A 19,452-nucleotide genomic window follows, 5' to 3' on the forward strand; every position below is an offset into this window, starting at 1 on the left:
AACTGACAAAAATATAAAGTTAAACATCATAGTATTAGTGACAATACTGAATAACAAATGAATTTTGGATATTAAGTTTACATTGAGCAACATTGCGTGTATGTGCGTTTGTGTGCATGTGTCAGGGGTGTTGCAGTAGAAATTAGTCAGGGGGTGCCATCCTGTTTTGATTTTGACTGTTGTGGCCTTTAAAGCCCTTTGAGACTGTAAACAGTGATATTGGGCTCTAAATAAACTTGAAACTTCAAATTAAACTGTGGTGACCAGCACACTAATGGGCTTTCTAGCTGTGCTGAATCATACACCTCGGCTGCTAGTGAGTTCTACCCAGCTACCATCGAGGGAGAAGGCCATGGTCGCTTCTTAACAATTTTTTTGTTTGTTTGTTTGTTTATCGTGAATGTGGCTAGCATTTTCACTCCCATATCAAAAATCGATTTTAGGATGCCTATTAAGCCTCACGTGTCATTTTTTTTCTTTCTTCCTCTGAACGAATAGAGGAAGGATTGCACATGTCTAACATGGAAAATTCAAGATGTTTTATAGTCAATGCACGCTCATTTGAAAATGACTGATGATATGAAATCAACTGCTTATGCTTTACGGCGGGAATTCAAAACTGAACAATGGAGGGGATGGCAGAGAGGGATTTGGATGATCGTGAGGAGTGGAGCCCGCACAACATCAACTTTTGGCGTGGTCTTTATATGATTGGAGAACATTACTGTCCGCCAGTACAGTCTGTGGCCAATAGCTGATCTGGCTTTTATCGCACAACGACGGATTCGGCCCAAACCCAGCCAATGAGCTGGAAGCTCAAATGTTGACTTGATTTGCATACAGCACTTGTTCAATACCAGTCGCTTGACTCTCATTGTATCATTTATTGCTGAATCTACAGACAACGTTGAAAATGCCAGAGCCCGCAAAGTCCGCACCCAAGAAGGGATCCAAGAAAGCCGTGACCAAGACGGCTGGCAAAGGAGGCAAGAAACGCAAGAGGACCAGGAAGGAGAGCTACGCTATCTACGTGTACAAAGTGCTGAAACAGGTCCACCCCGACACCGGCATTTCCTCCAAGGCCATGGGAATCATGAATTCCTTTGTCAACGACATCTTTGAGCGTATTGCCGGAGAGGCGTCTCGCTTGGCGCACTACAACAAGCGCTCCACCATCACCTCCAGGGAAATCCAGACCGCCGTGCGTCTGCTGCTTCCCGGTGAGTTGGCCAAGCACGCCGTGTCTGAGGGCACCAAGGCCGTCACCAAGTACACCAGCTCCAAGTAAACTTCAACAGAGAAGAGTTTCTAAACCCAAAGGCTCTTTTAAGAGCCACCTACTAAGTCCGCAAAAGAACTGACCGCTCTGTGCTACTTGCCTCTACGTCTAACTCTGTTAGTATTAGTTTGCAATGCATTCGCTCAATTCGGCAATCACAATGTGATAACAAAACGGACAATAATTAGGAGTAATCAGCAAGCATCTTTTTTTATATTAAATAATTAGAGCTCCCTAAATCTGTGAAACTGGAGTCGTTTTATACATTCCTCTCTCTGAAAATTCCATCTGATAAAGTAAATTTCCTCTTCTGTAATGTATGCTTTCCCTGTCTCTTAACGACATGAAAGCAACATTTCACCACTGTCCTACTGCTGTTAACTAATCATTATTTGACCAGTACTGAAGCAACCCAAAGAACGGTTAATTGGGATATATTTTTCAGCTGAAAAACCTTGTTACGCCCTCACGAACAAGGTATGTATTTAATGGTTAGACACCAACACGTCAGCAAGTTTCACAAGGAACATTTTAACCGGCGTGTTGCCTGCTGTCCACAGTTCTGGTTAGTCAGAAAGAAGGTTTGGATTTATTGTCTAAGGTCATCTGTCAGCTATATTACTATTCATCATTAGCGTGTTTCACATTGTTCGGGTGTTGGCCATTATAGCTGGAATACGTGATCTTTTGATAGATGACTGAGGTGGCTCTTAAAAGAGCCGTTGTAGATTTGGGTAGGTAAGCGGTTAACTTAAGCACGCTCGCCGCGGATACGACGGGCCAGCTGGATGTCCTTGGGCATGATGGTGACTCTCTTGGCGTGGATGGCGCACAGGTTGGTGTCTTCGAACAAACCGACCAAGTAAGCCTCGCTGGCCTCCTGCAAAGCCATGACGGCAGAGCTCTGGAAGCGCAGGTCGGTCTTGAAATCCTGAGCGATTTCCCTTACCAGACGCTGGAAGGGCAGCTTACGGATAAGCAGCTCAGTGGATTTCTGATAACGGCGGATCTCTCGGAGAGCCACGGTGCCGGGCCTGTAACGATGAGGCTTCTTGACGCCACCGGTGGCCGGGGCGCTTTTGCGAGCAGCTTTAGTGGCCAGCTGCTTCCTGGGGGCTTTGCCACCAGTCGATTTACGAGCGGTCTGCTTGGTTCTTGCCATCTTCTTGGTTTATCTTCTTTTACTAACAGTAGAAGTGTGCCGGTCTTATGTCTAACAGGGCTATATAAAGCTTTGAGACAGCGCTCACTCATTGGACAGGGCAGTATTGTGTGCTCTGATTGGACGAGGACCAGTGCGGGGGCGATGCTAGAACCGTTTGTGCTCTCTGCATTTGTTTGCCGCCTAATTCAAACTGTGTAGAACCGCCCCTGTTTTTCGCGCGCGGCCCCAGTGCACTTTCTAATGCCCCATTTTTCTAAATTCTAAAAGCTTTCTCTACGCGATAGTGTAGGTCGGCCTTGAAACAAAAGACAGCCACATAAGTATGGCCCACATTTAAGGAAACATCTGTATGCGTGAATGTTTCCATGCTGTCCTAACATAAAGGTGCAGTACAACTTGTGGACGAAACTGAAACGGTGCTTGTAACAGACAAAAAAACGGCTAATCGCTCTTCAGAGGTTGAAGATACAGTTGTGACAAGCTATACTTTGGACAATAGACTTGCTCAGGGTCCTCCCCAGAAGGAAATTGACTTTTTCACAAGCGAAATTAAATGGCATATTGCGGCACTTGTACGGACGTGGCCCAGACGTGGCCCAGTTGTCATTTACTAGATAACAATGTGGACATTATCAGCAATGAAATTCTTTGGCTCGGGGCCAGCTTGCAAAGTGTAGCAGTTAAATAAGAATAATGAAAGAGCAATAAAGGGTAAATACAGGAGTAATATAAGGAGATATGTACATGTGAAATAAATAGAAATGTACAGAAACGTAGAGATAAAAAAAGCGTATAGACGTACCGGTCCGTTAAGGAAACACTATTGAATACTTGAGCAGTTTAATCTGTTTTGTAATACATGTACGACAGTAATGACAATTTGTTCTCTTTACGGGAATAGTTGTGTGGCTCTTAAAAGAGCCTTTGGGGATGGGACGAGCAGATCGCCTCTGCACACTTTACTTGGCCTTGGCTGGCTTGTCGGTCTTTTTGGGCAACAGAACTGCCTGAATGTTGGGCAGCACGCCACCTTGAGCGATGGTGACTCCGCCAAGCAGTTTGTTCAACTCCTCGTCGTTTCGGACGGCCAGCTGCAGGTGACGGGGGATGATACGAGTCTTCTTGTTGTCGCGAGCAGCGTTGCCAGCCAACTCCAAGATCTCAGCAGTCAGGTACTCGAGCACGGCGGCAAGGTAGACAGGGGCACCAGCACCAACCCGCTCGGCGTAGTTGCCTTTCCGCAGAAGCCTGTGCACACGACCGACGGGGAATTGGAGTCCAGCCCTGGACGACCTAGTCTTAGCCTTGGCCCTGGCTTTGCCACCGGTTTTTCCTCTTCCACTCATGTTTGTGCTGTTGTAGACGTAGTCAAAAACTAGTCAGAAATACCACACTGTACTTGGGGGCACGCATTTATTGGATTTGCTGCCGTCCGTGGATTGGCCAGTGTCTTGCTGTGATGTCAACCAATCATCGCGGTGCCTTCACAAGCAAACCCAACCCACACCATCCCTGCTTCGAGCCTGTTTCCAAAGTTCCCGCTCTAGCCAGAGGAAACACACCAAATCCACTGAAATTGAAAAATGTTTCATTCGTTTATCAACTCGTGAACCTCGTCGAAATTCATTAAAGTAAACGACCAGACAAAATGTACATTCCAGAGCTTTAAATCCAGTCATTTCACGAGTTTCCATCATTTGCTCTTAATATCCGTCTCTCATTTCAGTAACAGTGTCAGTAACACAATTTTCCATTCCCTACAACAGTGATGTCTTAAGCGGACTATTTTAATGAAATCCCTCGCATTCCAGCTACTCTGAACTTGATTTTAACTCTGAGGGTAAACAAACCCTCTTTACCAATTTGTTATCGTGTTTGTGGTGTGACGGGTCAACCTGTCTGCACGGGAATGAATCATATACGTAAGATAAACTTCATGCATTTATATTTACATATACCTGTTACATACACTCATATTTACTGCTTTATGGAAGGAAACAGCGTCGTCCCTGTCTATCTACAGACCTGCAATGCTCTACTTACCGTTTCACAACGCCGTGGAGCAGCACGCAGATATGGAATATTATGCCTTACAAGAAATTAGTGGGTGGCTCTTAAAAGAGCCGTTGATTGGACAAGCTTTTCAGGTTACAGCTTGTTCCTTTACTTCTTTTTAGGGGCTGCCTTCTTCGCCTTTGCTGCCTTAGGCTTAGCCGCTTTAGGCTTGGCTGCCTTGGCTTTCTTGGGGCTCTTGGCCGCCTTCTTAGGCGCTGCGGGCTTCTTGGCCTTTTTGGGGCTCTTGGCGGCTTTCTTGGGAGCGGCGGCTGGTTTCTTTGCCTTCTTGGCCGCAGCTGGCTTCTTTGCCGCTGCTTTCTTAGGCTTCTTGGCAGCAGCGGGCTTCTTAGCAGCAGGTTTCTTGGCTTTCGGCGCGGCTTTCTTGGCTGGTTTCTTCTTGGTGGCCTCGGCTTTCTTGTTCAGCTTGAAAGAACCGGATGCGCCAGTTCCTTTGGTCTGGACCAGAGTGCCTTTAGTTACCAAGCTCTTGACAGCGATCTTGACGCGGGAGTTGTTCTTCTCCACGTCGTAGCCGCCAGCAGCCAAAGCCTTCTTAAGAGCGGCGAGGGAAACCCCACTTCGTTCTTTCGAAGCTGAAACAGCTTTAACGATGAGTTCGCCGACGCTAGGTCCCGCTTTTTTGGGCCTGGGTGCCGCCTTCTTCTTGGGAGCTTTAGCGGGCGCTGCGACGGCGGGTGCTGGAGCCTCTTCTGCCATATTTTCGACTTTTTTGTCAACCGCTACTGCAACTCACACAGACGAAGATCTGTATTGCTTAGTGCGCTCAGAAAGCCGAGGGCTGGCCTTAAGCGTTCCATGAGAGCCGTTTAGACTCAACCGAGTCGTCTCTGTGTTTCGGTGCTTCCGCGAATCTTTCTCACTTGTGTTTTCTCTCGGTACAAATTCCGTGATAGATTCCTCACGGGACGATGTGAAACAGAGAAAACCTTCGATACCCCTTCCGAAGACATTCCCCCTCATGAAAAATTGATGCGATCGGATGAACTTTCGTTTATTTCAGTGCTTCTCCTTCATAACCGCGCCCTTAAACAGCAAAAACGAATGGGCTAGCGCGTGTTTGATGAGATATTTGAAGAATAAATGGAGAAACACTTGTCATATGCGCCATGCAGACTGTTTGACGTTTTGAAAGAAAGCCTTGGCAATGCAATAATATAACTGCAAACGGGCGTGAGAAATTTTATATGTTTGAAAAAGGCTTCGAATGTGCATGCTCGAAGCACACTGACCACGCCATGGCCTAACTTGTATCCCTCACTGCAACACAGCGCACTCAGGAGCATGTCACTTTGGAATTACCACAAATTATTATTAGTGGTAGTAGTCGTGGTCGTCTTAGTATTGTTCTTATTCAGATATCCTTCCGATATCATTCATTCAGATATTTTGTATATATACTAAATTTGCAAAGACATTTCCAGAAATGAGCCTTGTTCTTTTTAGACTGCGCTGAACTTGAGAGAAATTCTTGCCATTTAAAAGTGAAAGCTAACGACATATAGCAAACACACACATGCAGACATACAAGTCTCTTAATGTGCTCACTAACAATGTTTGATCTTTCAGGACGTCCTCATTGTTTCAAAATAACAAAATAATCAGCTACCACGGTTGCAACACAGATATTGTACTGAACAATTTTCATATGCATTTTAATGGAGTGTATGGAAAATTACAGCTATCAGAATTATTGAAAATGACACTGGCATTTAATGGAATCTCTCACTCACTCACACACACACACACACACACACACACACACACACATTTCTTAATGTGGACTGTCAGCCTTCTAGTTCACCACATTTCCACATGATCTTCATACACATAACATACACACAAACACAGTTTTCATAATGTGCTCACTGTAAATGTTTCATGCATATTTTAGTTTTCACACACAGACTGGTACTCACAGCCATATCTCTAATAGGAGCAGTGACACCACATGACTCTAGTGTTGTTAAGGGGAACTGTTAATATTAATGCTCGCCTTGAAAGCCCATTACATTTGTTACACTGCTATCTCACTCACTGTTTTGATGTGAAAATCATGCAGGAAAATATTTACAACCATCAATAGTGTTCAGAAATATTCTGATTATGCACCAATATTGCTAGGGTGTAAGGGGGTATATTTTGAATTGCATTGTTTTTCTCCTGAGAATAGTAAAATTTCAAAGTGTAAGCAGTTCATCCTACAGGAGCTGGAAAGGAAAGGAAAGGGCAGATCTATAATTGTTCAGTACACTATGGGCAGCTCCAGGACAATCAGTACTGACCTGGGATGTTTACTTATGGATAATTGACATATAACAAGGGACCATTTCAACTCTGTTACACTTCTGTCTCTACCATATTATATAAAATCACCATATATCTCGTCAATCACACATATGGCTCTCACAATTCTTCATTTGAATGACATGTAATCCAAAGAACTTTGAACAGCCTCCATGTCCAAGGTGAGCTCTCTATATTAGATCTACTATATCTATATTAGAAGCCATTAGATCTATATTAGAAGCAACTACTTTAGAAAAAAATGGAAATTTTGAATTTTTAAGATTCAAGTTTTATTCTCATGTGCACAGCAAAACAGGCAGTTACACTGTACAATGAAATTTTTTCTTTGCTAATCCTCCGTTACCAGACAAGTATGAATAAAAGACAATATATAAATAAAAAATAAAAATCTTATAAGGAAGACAAGAGACAAAAAGCAAGAGAAAAATAACAGTTGAGGTAGAACCATGACAGTGAGGTAGATCTATGACAAGTACCTTAGTATTGGAGTATTAGCATTTAAGTTACATGTGCTGTTGTTGCAGTTACATGTGCAGTATGTGCAAGGGGGCAGAGAGCAGCAGTCATAAAGTGCACTGTGCAATATTGCACGATGACAGTAGTAGGACAGCAGTACTAACAGCTGTGCTGTGTGTACAGAGTTGAGTAGTGTTCATTAAGTAATGTGTGTGTCAGTCAGTGGTCCTCCAGTCAAAGCGGGCCTCGTGTGAAAGAGTCATTCACAAGCCTGATTGCCTGTGGGTAGAAGCTGCTTGTCAGTCTTGATGTCCTGGACTTCACACTTCTATAGCGCTTGCCTGATGGTAGAAGTGTGAAGAGGCTGTACTGGGGGGGGTACTGTCCCTGATGATGTTCTGGGCCCTCCTAATGACCCTGGTGTTGTAAGTGTCCTGCAGCAGGGGGAAGGCTGCTCCTGAAATGGACTGTGCAGTTTTAATCACGCGCTGGAGAGCCTTCCTGTCCTGAGCAGTGCAGTTTCCATACCAGACTGTGATGGAGCTGGTAAGGACGCGCTCGATCGTACTCCTGTAGAAGTTACCGAGAATTTTGGCTGGCATGCCAGATTTCCTCAGCCTTCTTAGAAAGTATAATTGTTCCTGGGACTTTCTGATGATGTGCTGTGTGTTGTAAGACTAGGTGAGATCCTCACTGATGTTTTCACCCTCTCCACCTCAGTTTCACCTATGTGCAGTGGTGCGTGCAGCTCCCCCCCTCCTCCTTGGGTCAACAATCATTTCCTTGTCTGCATTAAGGGAGAGATTATTGTTATGACACCAGGCCACCAGATCTGCCACCTCCCTCCTGTACGATGTCTCGTCCCCTCCAGTGATCAGTCCAATGACTGTTGTGTCATCAGCAAACTTGATGATGCTGGTGTTGTTCTGGAAGGCCACGCAGTCGTGCATGAAGAGTGTGTACAGCACAGGTGAGGACTGTGTGTATGGCAGTGCTGACTGCATCATCAGTGGACCGGTTCCGTCGGTAAGCAAACTGTAGAAGGTCTAAAGTATCTGGAATGTTCTCCTAGATGTGTGCCATGACTATCCTTTCAAAACACTTCACAACTGGAGTGAGTGCCACAGGGCGATATTCATTCAGGCAGGTCACGGTGCTTTTCTTTGGGAGGGGTACAATGGTGGTGGACTTGAAGCAGGAAGGCACAGAAGCTTGCTCGAGGGACAGATTGAATATGTCTGTAAACACATCAGCCAGCTCTGCCGAGCAAACCCTGAGTGCACGCACTGGGATGATGTCTGGGCCAGCCGCCTTCCGTGGGTTTATTCTCCTCAGAGCCACATGCACATCTGCCGCTGACACGGTTAGTGGTGTGCTCAATGTGCTCTCTGTGGCCATGGTCTCTCTCTGTTGGTCCATGTTCAGGGCCTCGAAGCAAGTGTAGAACTCGTTCAGCTCATCTGGCAGTGTGGGGTGGCTGGCTGTGACCACCCTGCTCCTCTGCTGGTAGTCTGTGATGTGCTGCAGGCCCTGCCACATGCACCGGGAATCCACGGTGGTGTAGTATCCCTTTTTAACAAAGCTTTCCAACTATTTAAAAATTTTCCCCCTTTTTTCACCCCCAATCAATTCACTTTTGAACTTGTTCAGCCTTCCCCTTCGTTAATTTAGTCAATGTTTGATCATTATATTATTCTCCTTTTCAATATTCTCTTGTAGACAGAACATCTGTAAAATGACATGAAACAAATTGTGCAAGCATGTAGAAATCAGCCATACCAGAGATGAAGCTGGGCAGTTCAGTACAAGTGCACGAGGGATCAAACAGGCTTGGGAATGAGTCAGTTCTCACCAGTAACTTGTCGGGCAGATAAGACACTGACTTTATGACAACTCAGAAATTCAGATGGGGTTTCATATTGACAAAGGACCTCAGCAATTGGTCCAAGCTGCACCTTGTCTCTGTACTTTAGTAATCAATAATCACGCCAATACCAGAGAAAGGGGTTTAATTCCCAGTGGTGACTCTCTTTCCAAATCTAACATGGCAAGGCTGAAAGTGGTGTAAAAAAAGCTGAGTACGCAGTATAATTCCCTATATCACATTTAAGGCCATGTTTTATCATTCATTCTTTGAAATGCACTTCCTTGATCATGCTAGAACAAGCACACAGTTGCTTGGGCCACAAAGCAATGTGTAGACGTCGCACAACTTTGTTTTGATGAAAAACCAGCAGTCAAAATAAAGTTATAACAACTATTTTTGTGTGTGCTTTTCCACTTAAGTTTAAAATGGTCAGTTCTTTTACAGATTTTGTGAGTGGCTCTTAAAAGAGCCTTTGGGTTTAGAAACTCTTCTCTGTTGAAGTTTACTTGGAGCTGGTGTACTTGGTGACGGCCTTGGTGCCCTCAGACACGGCGTGCTTGGCCAACTCACCGGGAAGCAGCAGACGCACGGCGGTCTGGATCTCCCTGGAGGTGATGGTGGAGCGCTTGTTGTAGTGCGCCAAGCGAGACGCCTCTCCAGCAATACGCTCAAAGATGTCGTTGACAAAGGAATTCATGATTCCCATGGCCTTGGAGGAAATGCCGGTGTCGGGGTGGACCTGTTTCAGCACTTTGTACACGTAGATAGCGTAGCTCTCCTTCCTGGTCCTCTTGCGTTTCTTGCCTCCCTTACCAGCCGTCTTGGTAACGGCTTTCTTGGACCCTTTCTTGGGTGCAGATTTCGCAGGCTCAGGCATAGTTGTTCACGTTTCAGCGAAAACTCAACAAGAACTACCTCTCCCGCGCCCCAGTACCCGCTATAAGTAAAGGCCCTTATGCAAATAAGATGAACATCCGGGCTCTACTGCTACGTGATAAAACGCAGGTCGTCTATTGGCCACAGACAGTTCTGACGAAATGCAAAGGCCTCCAATGGGAGAGTCAAAGAGACTGAAAAAAAATAAATGGTTGTGCGCGGGCTCCAAGCACTCGAACCCCCTCTCAGTTTCCTTTGTTCTACCTTCAAAGTTTTATTAAATTTGCTGGGCAAAAACGTTTCATTATTCTGTCAGAGTATTAAACATACAACTTAATAGTTTCAAGTGATTTACCCATGCCGCCCGAATGTCTTGACCTTTTCGGCGTGTCTTACACGACCGCTGATTCTGTCTCCAAATAATTCGTATGTACCCACACTTTTTTTTTAAACTTACCTACCGTTAGTCATAAAGGTTCAATAGGGATGTGTCTTTGCGCGGGCTCAACGCTGTCCACCCCCGCCCCTAGCTCCTTTGGTCTGCCTTCAAAGTTTTCATTTATTGTGGGGGGAAGAAAGGTTCATTTCACTATCAGAATATCAAACATAAAGGTTCTTAGTTCATCTCACCTTCGAAGTAATTTGTCCCTAATTCTTACAGTGTCTTGAACTTTCCAGCGTTGTTTGCATGCAACTGTTTCTTTGATCTGTTTTCAAATAATTCGTGTGGATGCGCGCGCGCACACACACACACACACGCCTACCTTTTTCACTCGTCTACCATTACAGATGAGACGGTTTTCCTACCCGCGGCCCACTTGCAGTACATATAAGAAATGCTGAAGGAAAAAAAAGAGTGAAGAGATATGAACAAGTCAAAAGCCCCATTATATAAAGTGTTGTGGAACTTCGGCATAAAGTTTCACCAAAATGAGCGCTAAGAAATATCTGTCATAATGGGAAGGGAATCTACGTCATAAAAGCCTGTACACAAATAAGGATCAGAATAGATTTACCGAATATATAAGGAGGTGCCGTAAAATATACATCATGGAGAGGCAAGTATTGCATAGGAATATTTCAGTTATCAAGAGAGTCGGTAGGCATCAAGTCTAAGGTTGCGCTTGTGCTTATGGGAATAAGGAATCAAGGAAAAAATTGAGTCTTAGTCAGCAAATCCGGTGAAATTGGGCAACTCATTCCACCATCGAAGAGTCCAGTTTGGAACCTTCTGCTACGTGGTAGCGTAATCGCCAAACATCGCTCCGTCGCAGACGGCGTGGAATGTTAATTCATTTCTGCTCGGTAATGTTTTTTTACCCATTTTATCTCGATTTGCTCTGTGACACTGACAGTGTTGAGATTATACAAAGTAACGCCGCAAAATTGCAAACACAGTAATAATCGGACCATAACCATCATTCACTTTTGAAGCATACATACTCTGAAGCACCCATTGCCGTTTGCATTGTATTGGCGCTAACAAAACCAAACGACTCAACAACTTCAGCTAGATGAAACAGGCTCAGGTTTGAAATAATGGCTCAACGTGTAGGTAAGGAGTGGCCAAATATGGAATTGTCAATCCTAACGCAGAACATGACAGCCCAGAACAGCATATCTTGGATTAATATACCAGGAACATGATGCTTTTTCAAAGCAATGTGGGTGGCCCTTAGAAGAGCTTTTGGGTTCATTTCGATAACAACGATGGAAATCGTTTAACCGCCGAAGCCGTACAGAGTACGGCCCTGGCGTTTCAAGGCGTACACCACATCCATGGCAGTCACGGTCTTTCGCTTGGCGTGCTCGGTGTAGGTGACGGCATCGCGGATGACGTTCTCCAGAAACACCTTCAGCACACCACGGGTCTCCTCGTAGATCAGCCCAGAGATACGCTTAACACCGCCACGGCGAGCCAGACGGCGAATTGCAGGCTTAGTGATACCCTGGATGTTATCACGGAGCACTTTACGGTGACGCTTAGCGCCTCCTTTGCCAAGACCTTTACCACCTTTTCCTCTGCCAGACATTTTGCTCGTTCTTCGGTAAGCTCAGAACAATGAAGCACAGAGTTGACAGCACACTCTCATATACTTCTCAAGAGGACCTCCTTGAAACCATGTTGCGTGCCCGCCCTCCCCCAAATGGCGTTTTCTGCGTACGCATGCACACACGCGAGAGAGCGGGAGAGGGGGCGGAGTTTGCCTCGTTATTCTGAGTTTACTATGCAAGAACATGTCTAGTACAGGGGAAAGGGGAGAGACTGACTGACTGACTGACTCACGTACCCATTAAGCACACTGCCATCTTTTAACGCAAATTACTTAAAGAAAATATAATTTATAACACTACTTGATGTCTTAACCAATTAATGTGTTTGCTACTACATACCTCCTCTAATTTTAAGCCAATCAGATAATTGAACACTCAGATATGTGTGTCCATGTGCTCAATCTTGCTGGTGGTCATTTTGAAAGCTGTCCGAAAACTTTGACCAGGAGTCCCGTAAACTCACATTTTTTTAGACGTTTTAATGTTTATTTTGGTAATTATCATTATTTATTGCAAAATTGAGAGATTAACGTTTAGATCTATGCATAGTATAACTTGGAACTTGGATGTGGGAAACAGTTACAGTTAAATCAAAAGACTGTTTTAGAGACATAGCACAGGTGCTACGGTACACAGTTAGCATACTAGCCATTTAAGATTGTGTGCTACAGCAATATATTACATCACAGGTATTACTTGGTTATATTTTAAAATCCATAATAGCAAAATATACCAGTTTGTTGATGGTCAATAGTTGTAGATTACTGTAATTTTTCAAGAATTCATATCATTGTAAGGTGAGCTTAAAGGGTACAGTGCTATAAAAACCAGACAGCGTCAGTGTGACATCAACAAGAAAAAGTGTCATTTAATATACATTATCAGTATTATTTGTTCATATTATAGGCACATACAAATTTGATATATAACCAAGATCATTTATGTTGCAAAATATTGTACTTAAAGTTTCACATAATGTTTTTTAATCAAAAATTGCTGCTGCTTCAGTTAAGCCCAGTATGCTCCCTTTAAGCTCATTTACATGGCATGTCTATGTAAACATTTCGTGAACAGGCTTTAAGCTTTCACTAATTGTTGTAACTTTTTAAGTTAATCTTCAAAAAATGATCAGGCCTAATAAATTATTTTTGCAGCCTTAGGATGACAAAATCGAGGCGAAACTATAGTGCGTGCCCAAAGATGTAAAAGGCATGTCGCCTATACGAAGAAGGAGCCATCAGAATTAGAGGGAGCAATTAGTTTGAATGACACTACACTGTGAATGAAATAATTAATCTATTTTAATGACGTGTTGCTTGATTTTAGTAGTTTGGTATTTGTTATTGACTCTTATACCTTCGAATAAAACTTATTTTAAATGTGTATTTTTAACTAAACAACCACTTTTTAATAAAATATATTTTTCTGAGCTTATTTGGAACAGGGGTGTGCTTAAAGGGTACAAAATGTACCCATTAAGCACAGCCAGATTTTTTGCTAAAGATGTATATCTTTATTTTAAATAACAACAGCATTTAAATTAAGTGAAATATTATTGTATGTAAGATTAATGTTTCATTGTAACATAACTTCCACTGCTAGAATCAATGTCTTGTGCTCTAAAAATATCTAAATGTAGATTTTGCTGAGCTTAATAGGTACCTTTACCCTACTATGCAAGAACATGTCTAGTACAGGGGAAAGGGGAGAGAGTGACTGACTGACTGACTGAGTGTAGCCACTTGAAAATGAGAAAAATGTAGGTTGTGAGCCAGACTGACCTTAACACTACACAGCATACTACATATGTCAAACCGCAAAGTACTGTGTTACTTACTGTGTTATTTACTAGGTAATTGTCCCACCTCCACCCTCTTCATTCTATGTAACTATACTTTGCTTCTTTTCGTCTCTTGTTAGTTGGGTTGGCCTGAAGTGTTGATGCATACAGGATAAATCTTCGGGTTTTTTTATGCAAGTTGCTGAGTGTCCTCCCTGACTGATGACAGTTCAATTCAAATGTATTGATTCTCATTCAGTACGACTGCACTGCAGAAATGTTTAAGTTTATATTTACAGCATTGATTTGACCTGGGAGGTATTTCCAGAAAGCAGATTTAGTGAAAACACTGAGTAAGTCAGGGCGACACGATGGTGCAGTGGGTAGCGCTGTCGCCTCACAGCAAGAAGGTCTCGGTTTCGATTGCCATGCGGCCAGGGTCCTTTCTGTGTGGAGTTTGCATGTTCTCCCCGTGTCTGCGTGGGTTTCCTCCCACAGTCCAAAGACATGCAGGTTAGGTGAGATGGAGACACTAAATTGCCCCTAGGTATGAATGTGTGTGGTAATGTTTGTTTGTGTGTCTGCCCTGCGATGGACTGGCAACCTGTATATTAGGAGGTTTAATATTTCTGTCCAGGCTGTTTCCCCGCCTTTCGCCCTATGAGCGCTGGGATAGGCTCCAGCACCCCCCGTGACCCTAAATAGGATAAGCGGATTAGATAGTGAGTGAGTGACTGAATAAGTTAACTCAGAGCAAGTAGTAAACCTACTAATAGAAGAGCCTTATGACTTTGTTTTGGTAGGAGAATGAAGCTATAAGGCTCTTCTATTAGGAGGTTTTTTATTTGCTCTGAGTTAACTAACTCTTAGTTTTCACTAAACCTGCTTTCTGGAATACCCCCCTGATGGCACCATACAGGACATTACAACACATGATTATGGTCATTCATAAGAAACAAAACTTCCTTTCCTTTCAGTTATCAATAAGTAAGTAATTTATCTAAAACATAATTGTATTGTGGTTAGTTCTATTTGTTTGGGCAGAATGGGTCATTAGTCACTAAAAGCCAGATCGTGTATTGGCCATTAGCTGCCTAGACGGATAGTGAAGCACTTCTATCACACCAAAACTCAAACAACAATTGAGGCTGCGCTGGCTCTGTGACCATATAAACCACTCTCTACTGTTCTTTTCAGTGATTCAGTTCTGCGTTCCCATCGCCAGGTACTTTCAGATCATGACAGTTTCAAGTGACCGTGCGCTGAGTCTAAAATGTGAATTTTCCACATCCACTATCTGGGATTGTATCTCCATTATTTCTGTCTTTTGTGTTTTGGTGAACTATGTTCTCTCAGATTTTGTAAAAAAGAAATAGAATAAAATCATTTCAAAAAGGAGAGCAGAAAAGGCATGAAATAGCAAATATCTTTGCAAGAGGCTTTAAATGAAGCAACGTGTCCCAGCAATTTGTAAAAAGCTCGTTCTACAAATGGAAGACAATTGAGGCATAAACACTTTTGAAAAAATCAACCCTTTATTTTATCATTTTCTGTTATGTATTTAAGAAAACTAGGTTTTGCTATTGTATCAAAGCTCTCATTTCTAACTATTAAGGATATGACAAAACTGGAACTCCTGTTTGTGTGTACCAAACTATTACATTTAATCAGAGAGTTGTGGACTCCTCTCTACTTGTTAATAAAAAACTCATATCTGAAATTGGGTGGCTTTATTTTCACAGTGATGATTACAATCATGAGAGGACAAAAAGACTGTACGTGGAACAAGGAATGTGATGATTGATAAAAATGAAATGATTGAAGGAAAAGGAATAAGAAAAACATTTTCACATAAGTTATTAAAAGAGTACCTTGCATTTACAGCCAATGATTACAATAGAAATGCAATGACAGTGTGGACAGGCACCCTTCAGAGAGTTTGCCTCACAAAGATGTCTCTGAGAAGGAGTGTGTTTGGTATAGTTACTGCACAACATGTTTGTGTTGCTACAAAGTAACTGAGGATAGTGAGACATGTAAACTGACAAAGGACTGAAAGTCTGTGTGCTTTTTACAAATTGCTGGAACATGTATTGCTTCATTTAAAATGGCTTATGAAGAAAATTCTTTTTTTTTTTTTTTCTTTTCATACATAATATTAAAGAACAGAGATCACCAAAACACAGAACAAAATGTAGAAACAATCCCAGATAATGGGCATGGAAAATTCACATTTTAGCCTCGGTGCACGTTCATTTGAAGCTGCCATGATCTGAAAATAAATTCTGATAGCAGGTGATGGGAATCCAGAACTGAGTCACTGAAAGAACTGCAGAGAGTGGTTTAGATGGTCATGGAGCCAGCGCAATCATCAACTTTTATTTCAGTTTTTGTGTGATAGGAGTGCTTCACTATCTGCCTGGGCGGCTAATGGCCAATAGCTGATCTGGCTTCTAGTGACTAAAGACTCATTCTACCCAAACAAATAGAACTGACCACAATACAATAACTGGACCAATAAAAATAGCAAACAGGTAAAGGTTTTACCTTATGTTTTAGATAAATTACTTACTTATTGATAATTAAAAAAAGTTTTGTTTCTTGAATGACCATAATCATGTACTGTCATGTCCTTTGTGGTGCTATCAGGTCAACTCAATGCTGTAAACATGAACTTAAACATTTCTACTGTTACATTTGTATTGAACTGTCATTGGTCAGGGAGGACACTAAGCAACTTGCATCAAAAAGAAACGAAGATTTATCCTGTATGCATCAACACTTCAGGCCAACCCAACTAACAAGAGACGAAAAGAAGCAATGGATGGTTACATAGAATAAAGAAGGGGGGCGTGGGACAGATTACCCAGTAAATAACACAGTAAGTAACACAGTACTTTGGCTGCAGCTTGACATATGTAGTATGTTGTGAAGTGTTAAGGTCAGTCTGGCTCACAACCTACATTTTTCTCATTTTCAAGTGGCTACACTCAGTCAGTCAGTCAGTCAGTCAGTCAGTCACTCTTTCCCCTTTCCCCTGTACTAGACATGTTCTTGCATAGTAAACTCAGAATAATAAGGCAAACTCCGCCCCCTCTCCCGCTCTCTCGCGTGTGTGCATGCGTACGCAGAAAACGCCATTTGGGGGAGGGCGGGCACGCAACATGGCTTCAAGGAGGTCCTCTTCAGAAGTATATGAGCGGGTGCTGTCAACTCTGCGTTTCAGTGTTCTGAGCTTACCGAAGAACGAGCAAAATGTCTGGTAGAGGAAAAGGTGGTAAAGGTCTTGGCAAAGGAGGCGCTAAGCGTCACCGTAAAGTGCTCCGTGATAACATCCAGGGTATCACTAAGCCTGCAATTCGCCGTCTGGCTCGCCGTGGCGGTGTTAAGCGTATCTCTGGGCTGATCTACGAGGAGACCCGTGGTGTGCTGAAAGTGTTCCTGGAGAACGTCATCCGCGATGCCGTCACCTACACCGAGCACGCCAAGCGAAAGACCGTGACTGCCATGGATGTGGTGTACGCCTTGAAACGCCAGGGCCGTACTCTGTACGGCTTCGGCGGTTAAACGATTTCCATCGTTGTCATCGAAATGAACCCAAAGGCTCTTTTAAGAGCCACCCACATTGCTTTGAAAAAGCATCATGTTCCTAGTGGTTTAGACTGTCAGTGTGCCGTTTTATGGTCTGGGTACTATGGGTTTGATAAGCGTCTGTGAAGTGTGATGCTACATGGCTGCAGACTGAATTTATCCGAACGTGCGCTGAAATTGGTAGTCGTTGATGGCTTCTCTAAAACGCAACCAGTGTTTGTCATTTACATTTCATGGCACTCTCCCATATATGTGTGTGTGTGTATATGATAAATCTACGCTCATCCTTGTACTGTCCTATGTGCGCATACTTGAATGATGTAGGTTTCCTTCCCTGTGTGGTCATTTTGTTGAAGCTTTATACCGGAGGTGCACAATAGCTTATATAATGGGGCTTTTAGACCCACATGTATCCGTCTGTTCATTCTCTTTCCTTGAACATTTCTTAGTCGTGGTCCACTTAGACATGTAAGAAAACTGTGTCAGTGGTAACGATAAGCGAGTGAAAAAGGTACATGCATCCATATGAATTATTTGAAAACTGAAGGAAAAAAACGCATGGAAACGACGCGGGAAGCGCAAATCACTTCGAAACTTAAGAACTTTGATATACTGACAGTATAATGAAACTTTCAGGGATGGAAAAAGCAATAGAAGTACTTTATCCTTCCTGAAAAATATTTGAGTTAAATAGCCACTCATTTACAATTTGCAAAAAAGGTCGACCGTTTAACTGTACTTGGAGTACTTTTTTTAAAAGACTACTTCTTTTACTTTCTCTACGCCTCCCATGGAAACTTTTTTGCGAAGTAAATGAAAGTGTTGAGGGCAGAACAAATGGGCTTGGTGGGGGGCTGGAGAGCGTGGAGCCCGCGCAAAAAACAAATTCTTGTTGAGCCTTTTGAACAACTGTAGACAACTGCAGGTGAGTTTAAAAAAAAAAGTGTGCGTACATAGAATAAATGGTCGCCCAGGAGACGTCGAGAAATTCAAGACATTCGAGCAAAATGGGTAAATCGCTGGAAAATATAAAGTTGTATGTTTGATATTTGGAAAGAATAATAAAACGTTTTTGCACAGTGAATTTAATAAAGTATTGATAACAGAACAAATTCATTTGTAGGAGGTTGGGCAGGAGGGAGCCCGCGCAAAATCAAATTTTTTTGTTCTGCCTCCTTGACTCCTATTGGACTGCCACTGCGTTTCGTCAAAACAGTCTGCGACCAATAGACGACCTGTTTGTTATAACGCACCAGTAGATTCTGCCGCAAGAACGTGAAAGTGGAGGAGGGCAGACTTTGCTCATATTTGCATAATAGCCTTTACTTATAGCGGGTACTTAAAGTCTGTTACTTTACTAGTCACAAAGTTTTTAAGAGAGTATAGTCATGCCTGAGCCTGCGAAATCTGCACCCAAGAAAGGGTCCAAGAAAGCCGTGACCAAGACGGCCGGCAAAGGAGGCAAGAAACGCAAGAGGACCAGGAAGGAGAGCTACGCTATCTACGTGTACAAAGTCCTGAAACAGGTCCACCCCGACACCGGCATTTCCTCCAAGGCCATGGGAATCATGAATTCCTTTGTCAACGACATCTTTGAGCGTATTGCTGGAGAGGCGTCTCGCTTGGCGCACTACAACAAACGCTCCACCATCACCTCCAGGGAGATCCAGACCGCCGTGCGCCTGCTGCTGCCCGGTGAGTTGGCCAAGCACGCCGTGTCTGAGGGCACCAAGGCCGTCACCAAGTACACCAGCTCCAAGTAAACGTCAACAGAGAAGAGTTTCTAAACCCAAAGGCTCTTTTAAGAGCCACCCACAAAATCTGTAAGAGAACTGACCATCTTATTGCTCAGGTAAAAGTATTCCAACGTTAAAGTTGTTAATCCTTTTCCCTAACTGGTGAATTTTTTTTTTTTTACTTCTGGCTGTTGTGCAAGCATGCTCTGACCCGACTAGTAGTTTTGTATCAAGGTTTATGTTGTTTATAACATGCATACAATG

General features: G+C 43.2%; 8 protein-coding genes across 8 annotated transcripts; 3 read left to right on the forward strand and 5 right to left on the reverse strand.

Annotated features, from left to right (window-relative positions):
• Window positions 1–913: 913 nt before the first annotated feature.
• Window positions 914–1,288, forward strand: LOC115825083 (histone H2B 1/2-like). Its single transcript, XM_030788846.1, has one exon. The coding sequence runs from the start codon at window positions 914–916 to the stop codon at window positions 1,286–1,288; it is 375 nt and encodes a 124-aa protein (XP_030644706.1).
• A 742-nt stretch (window positions 1,289–2,030) lies between these two features.
• Window positions 2,031–2,441, reverse strand: LOC115825076 (histone H3). The gene has a single exon (XM_030788838.1). It carries the CDS (start codon window positions 2,439–2,441, stop codon window positions 2,031–2,033), a length of 411 nt encoding a protein of 136 aa, XP_030644698.1.
• Window positions 2,442–3,403: 962 nt separating this feature from the next.
• LOC115825079 (histone H2A-like) lies at window positions 3,404–3,790 on the reverse strand. The gene has a single exon (XM_030788841.1). The coding sequence runs from the start codon at window positions 3,788–3,790 to the stop codon at window positions 3,404–3,406; it is 387 nt and encodes a 128-aa protein (XP_030644701.1).
• An 817-nt stretch (window positions 3,791–4,607) lies between these two features.
• LOC115825075 (histone H1-like) lies at window positions 4,608–5,216 on the reverse strand. The gene has a single exon (XM_030788837.1). It carries the CDS (start codon window positions 5,214–5,216, stop codon window positions 4,608–4,610), a length of 609 nt encoding a protein of 202 aa, XP_030644697.1.
• A 4,436-nt stretch (window positions 5,217–9,652) lies between these two features.
• On the reverse strand, window positions 9,653–10,027 carry LOC115825085 (histone H2B 1/2-like). The gene has a single exon (XM_030788848.1). The coding sequence runs from the start codon at window positions 10,025–10,027 to the stop codon at window positions 9,653–9,655; it is 375 nt and encodes a 124-aa protein (XP_030644708.1).
• A 1,720-nt stretch (window positions 10,028–11,747) lies between these two features.
• Window positions 11,748–12,068, reverse strand: LOC115825092 (histone H4). Its single transcript, XM_030788856.1, has one exon. It carries the CDS (start codon window positions 12,057–12,059, stop codon window positions 11,748–11,750), a length of 312 nt encoding a protein of 103 aa, XP_030644716.1. The 5' UTR covers window positions 12,060–12,068.
• A 5,039-nt stretch (window positions 12,069–17,107) lies between these two features.
• Window positions 17,108–17,428, forward strand: LOC115825091 (histone H4). The gene has a single exon (XM_030788855.1). It carries the CDS (start codon window positions 17,117–17,119, stop codon window positions 17,426–17,428), a length of 312 nt encoding a protein of 103 aa, XP_030644715.1. The 5' UTR covers window positions 17,108–17,116.
• Window positions 17,429–18,840: 1,412 nt separating this feature from the next.
• On the forward strand, window positions 18,841–19,215 carry LOC115825084 (histone H2B 1/2-like). Its single transcript, XM_030788847.1, has one exon. The coding sequence runs from the start codon at window positions 18,841–18,843 to the stop codon at window positions 19,213–19,215; it is 375 nt and encodes a 124-aa protein (XP_030644707.1).
• The last annotated feature ends 237 nt before the right edge of the window (window positions 19,216–19,452 follow it).

This window comes from Chanos chanos, chromosome 12 (genome assembly GCF_902362185.1).
Source record: "Chanos chanos chromosome 12, fChaCha1.1, whole genome shotgun sequence".
Taxonomy (NCBI): domain Eukaryota; kingdom Metazoa; phylum Chordata; class Actinopteri; order Gonorynchiformes; family Chanidae; genus Chanos; species Chanos chanos.

Bases quoted from the DNA above. Each gene is read 5' to 3' on its own strand.
- LOC115825085 (XM_030788848.1), bottom strand. From the start codon at position 10,027: ATGCCTGAGCCTGCGAAATCTGCACCCAAGAAAGGGTCCAAGAAAGCC.
- LOC115825079 (XM_030788841.1), bottom strand. From the start codon at position 3,790: ATGAGTGGAAGAGGAAAAACCGGTGGCAAAGCCAGGGCCAAGGCTAAG.
- LOC115825076 (XM_030788838.1), bottom strand. From the start codon at position 2,441: ATGGCAAGAACCAAGCAGACCGCTCGTAAATCGACTGGTGGCAAAGCC.
- LOC115825075 (XM_030788837.1), bottom strand. From the start codon at position 5,216: ATGGCAGAAGAGGCTCCAGCACCCGCCGTCGCAGCGCCCGCTAAAGCT.
- LOC115825083 (XM_030788846.1), top strand. From the start codon at position 914: ATGCCAGAGCCCGCAAAGTCCGCACCCAAGAAGGGATCCAAGAAAGCC.
- LOC115825092 (XM_030788856.1), bottom strand. From the start codon at position 12,059: ATGTCTGGCAGAGGAAAAGGTGGTAAAGGTCTTGGCAAAGGAGGCGCT.
- LOC115825084 (XM_030788847.1), top strand. From the start codon at position 18,841: ATGCCTGAGCCTGCGAAATCTGCACCCAAGAAAGGGTCCAAGAAAGCC.
- LOC115825091 (XM_030788855.1), top strand. From the start codon at position 17,117: ATGTCTGGTAGAGGAAAAGGTGGTAAAGGTCTTGGCAAAGGAGGCGCT.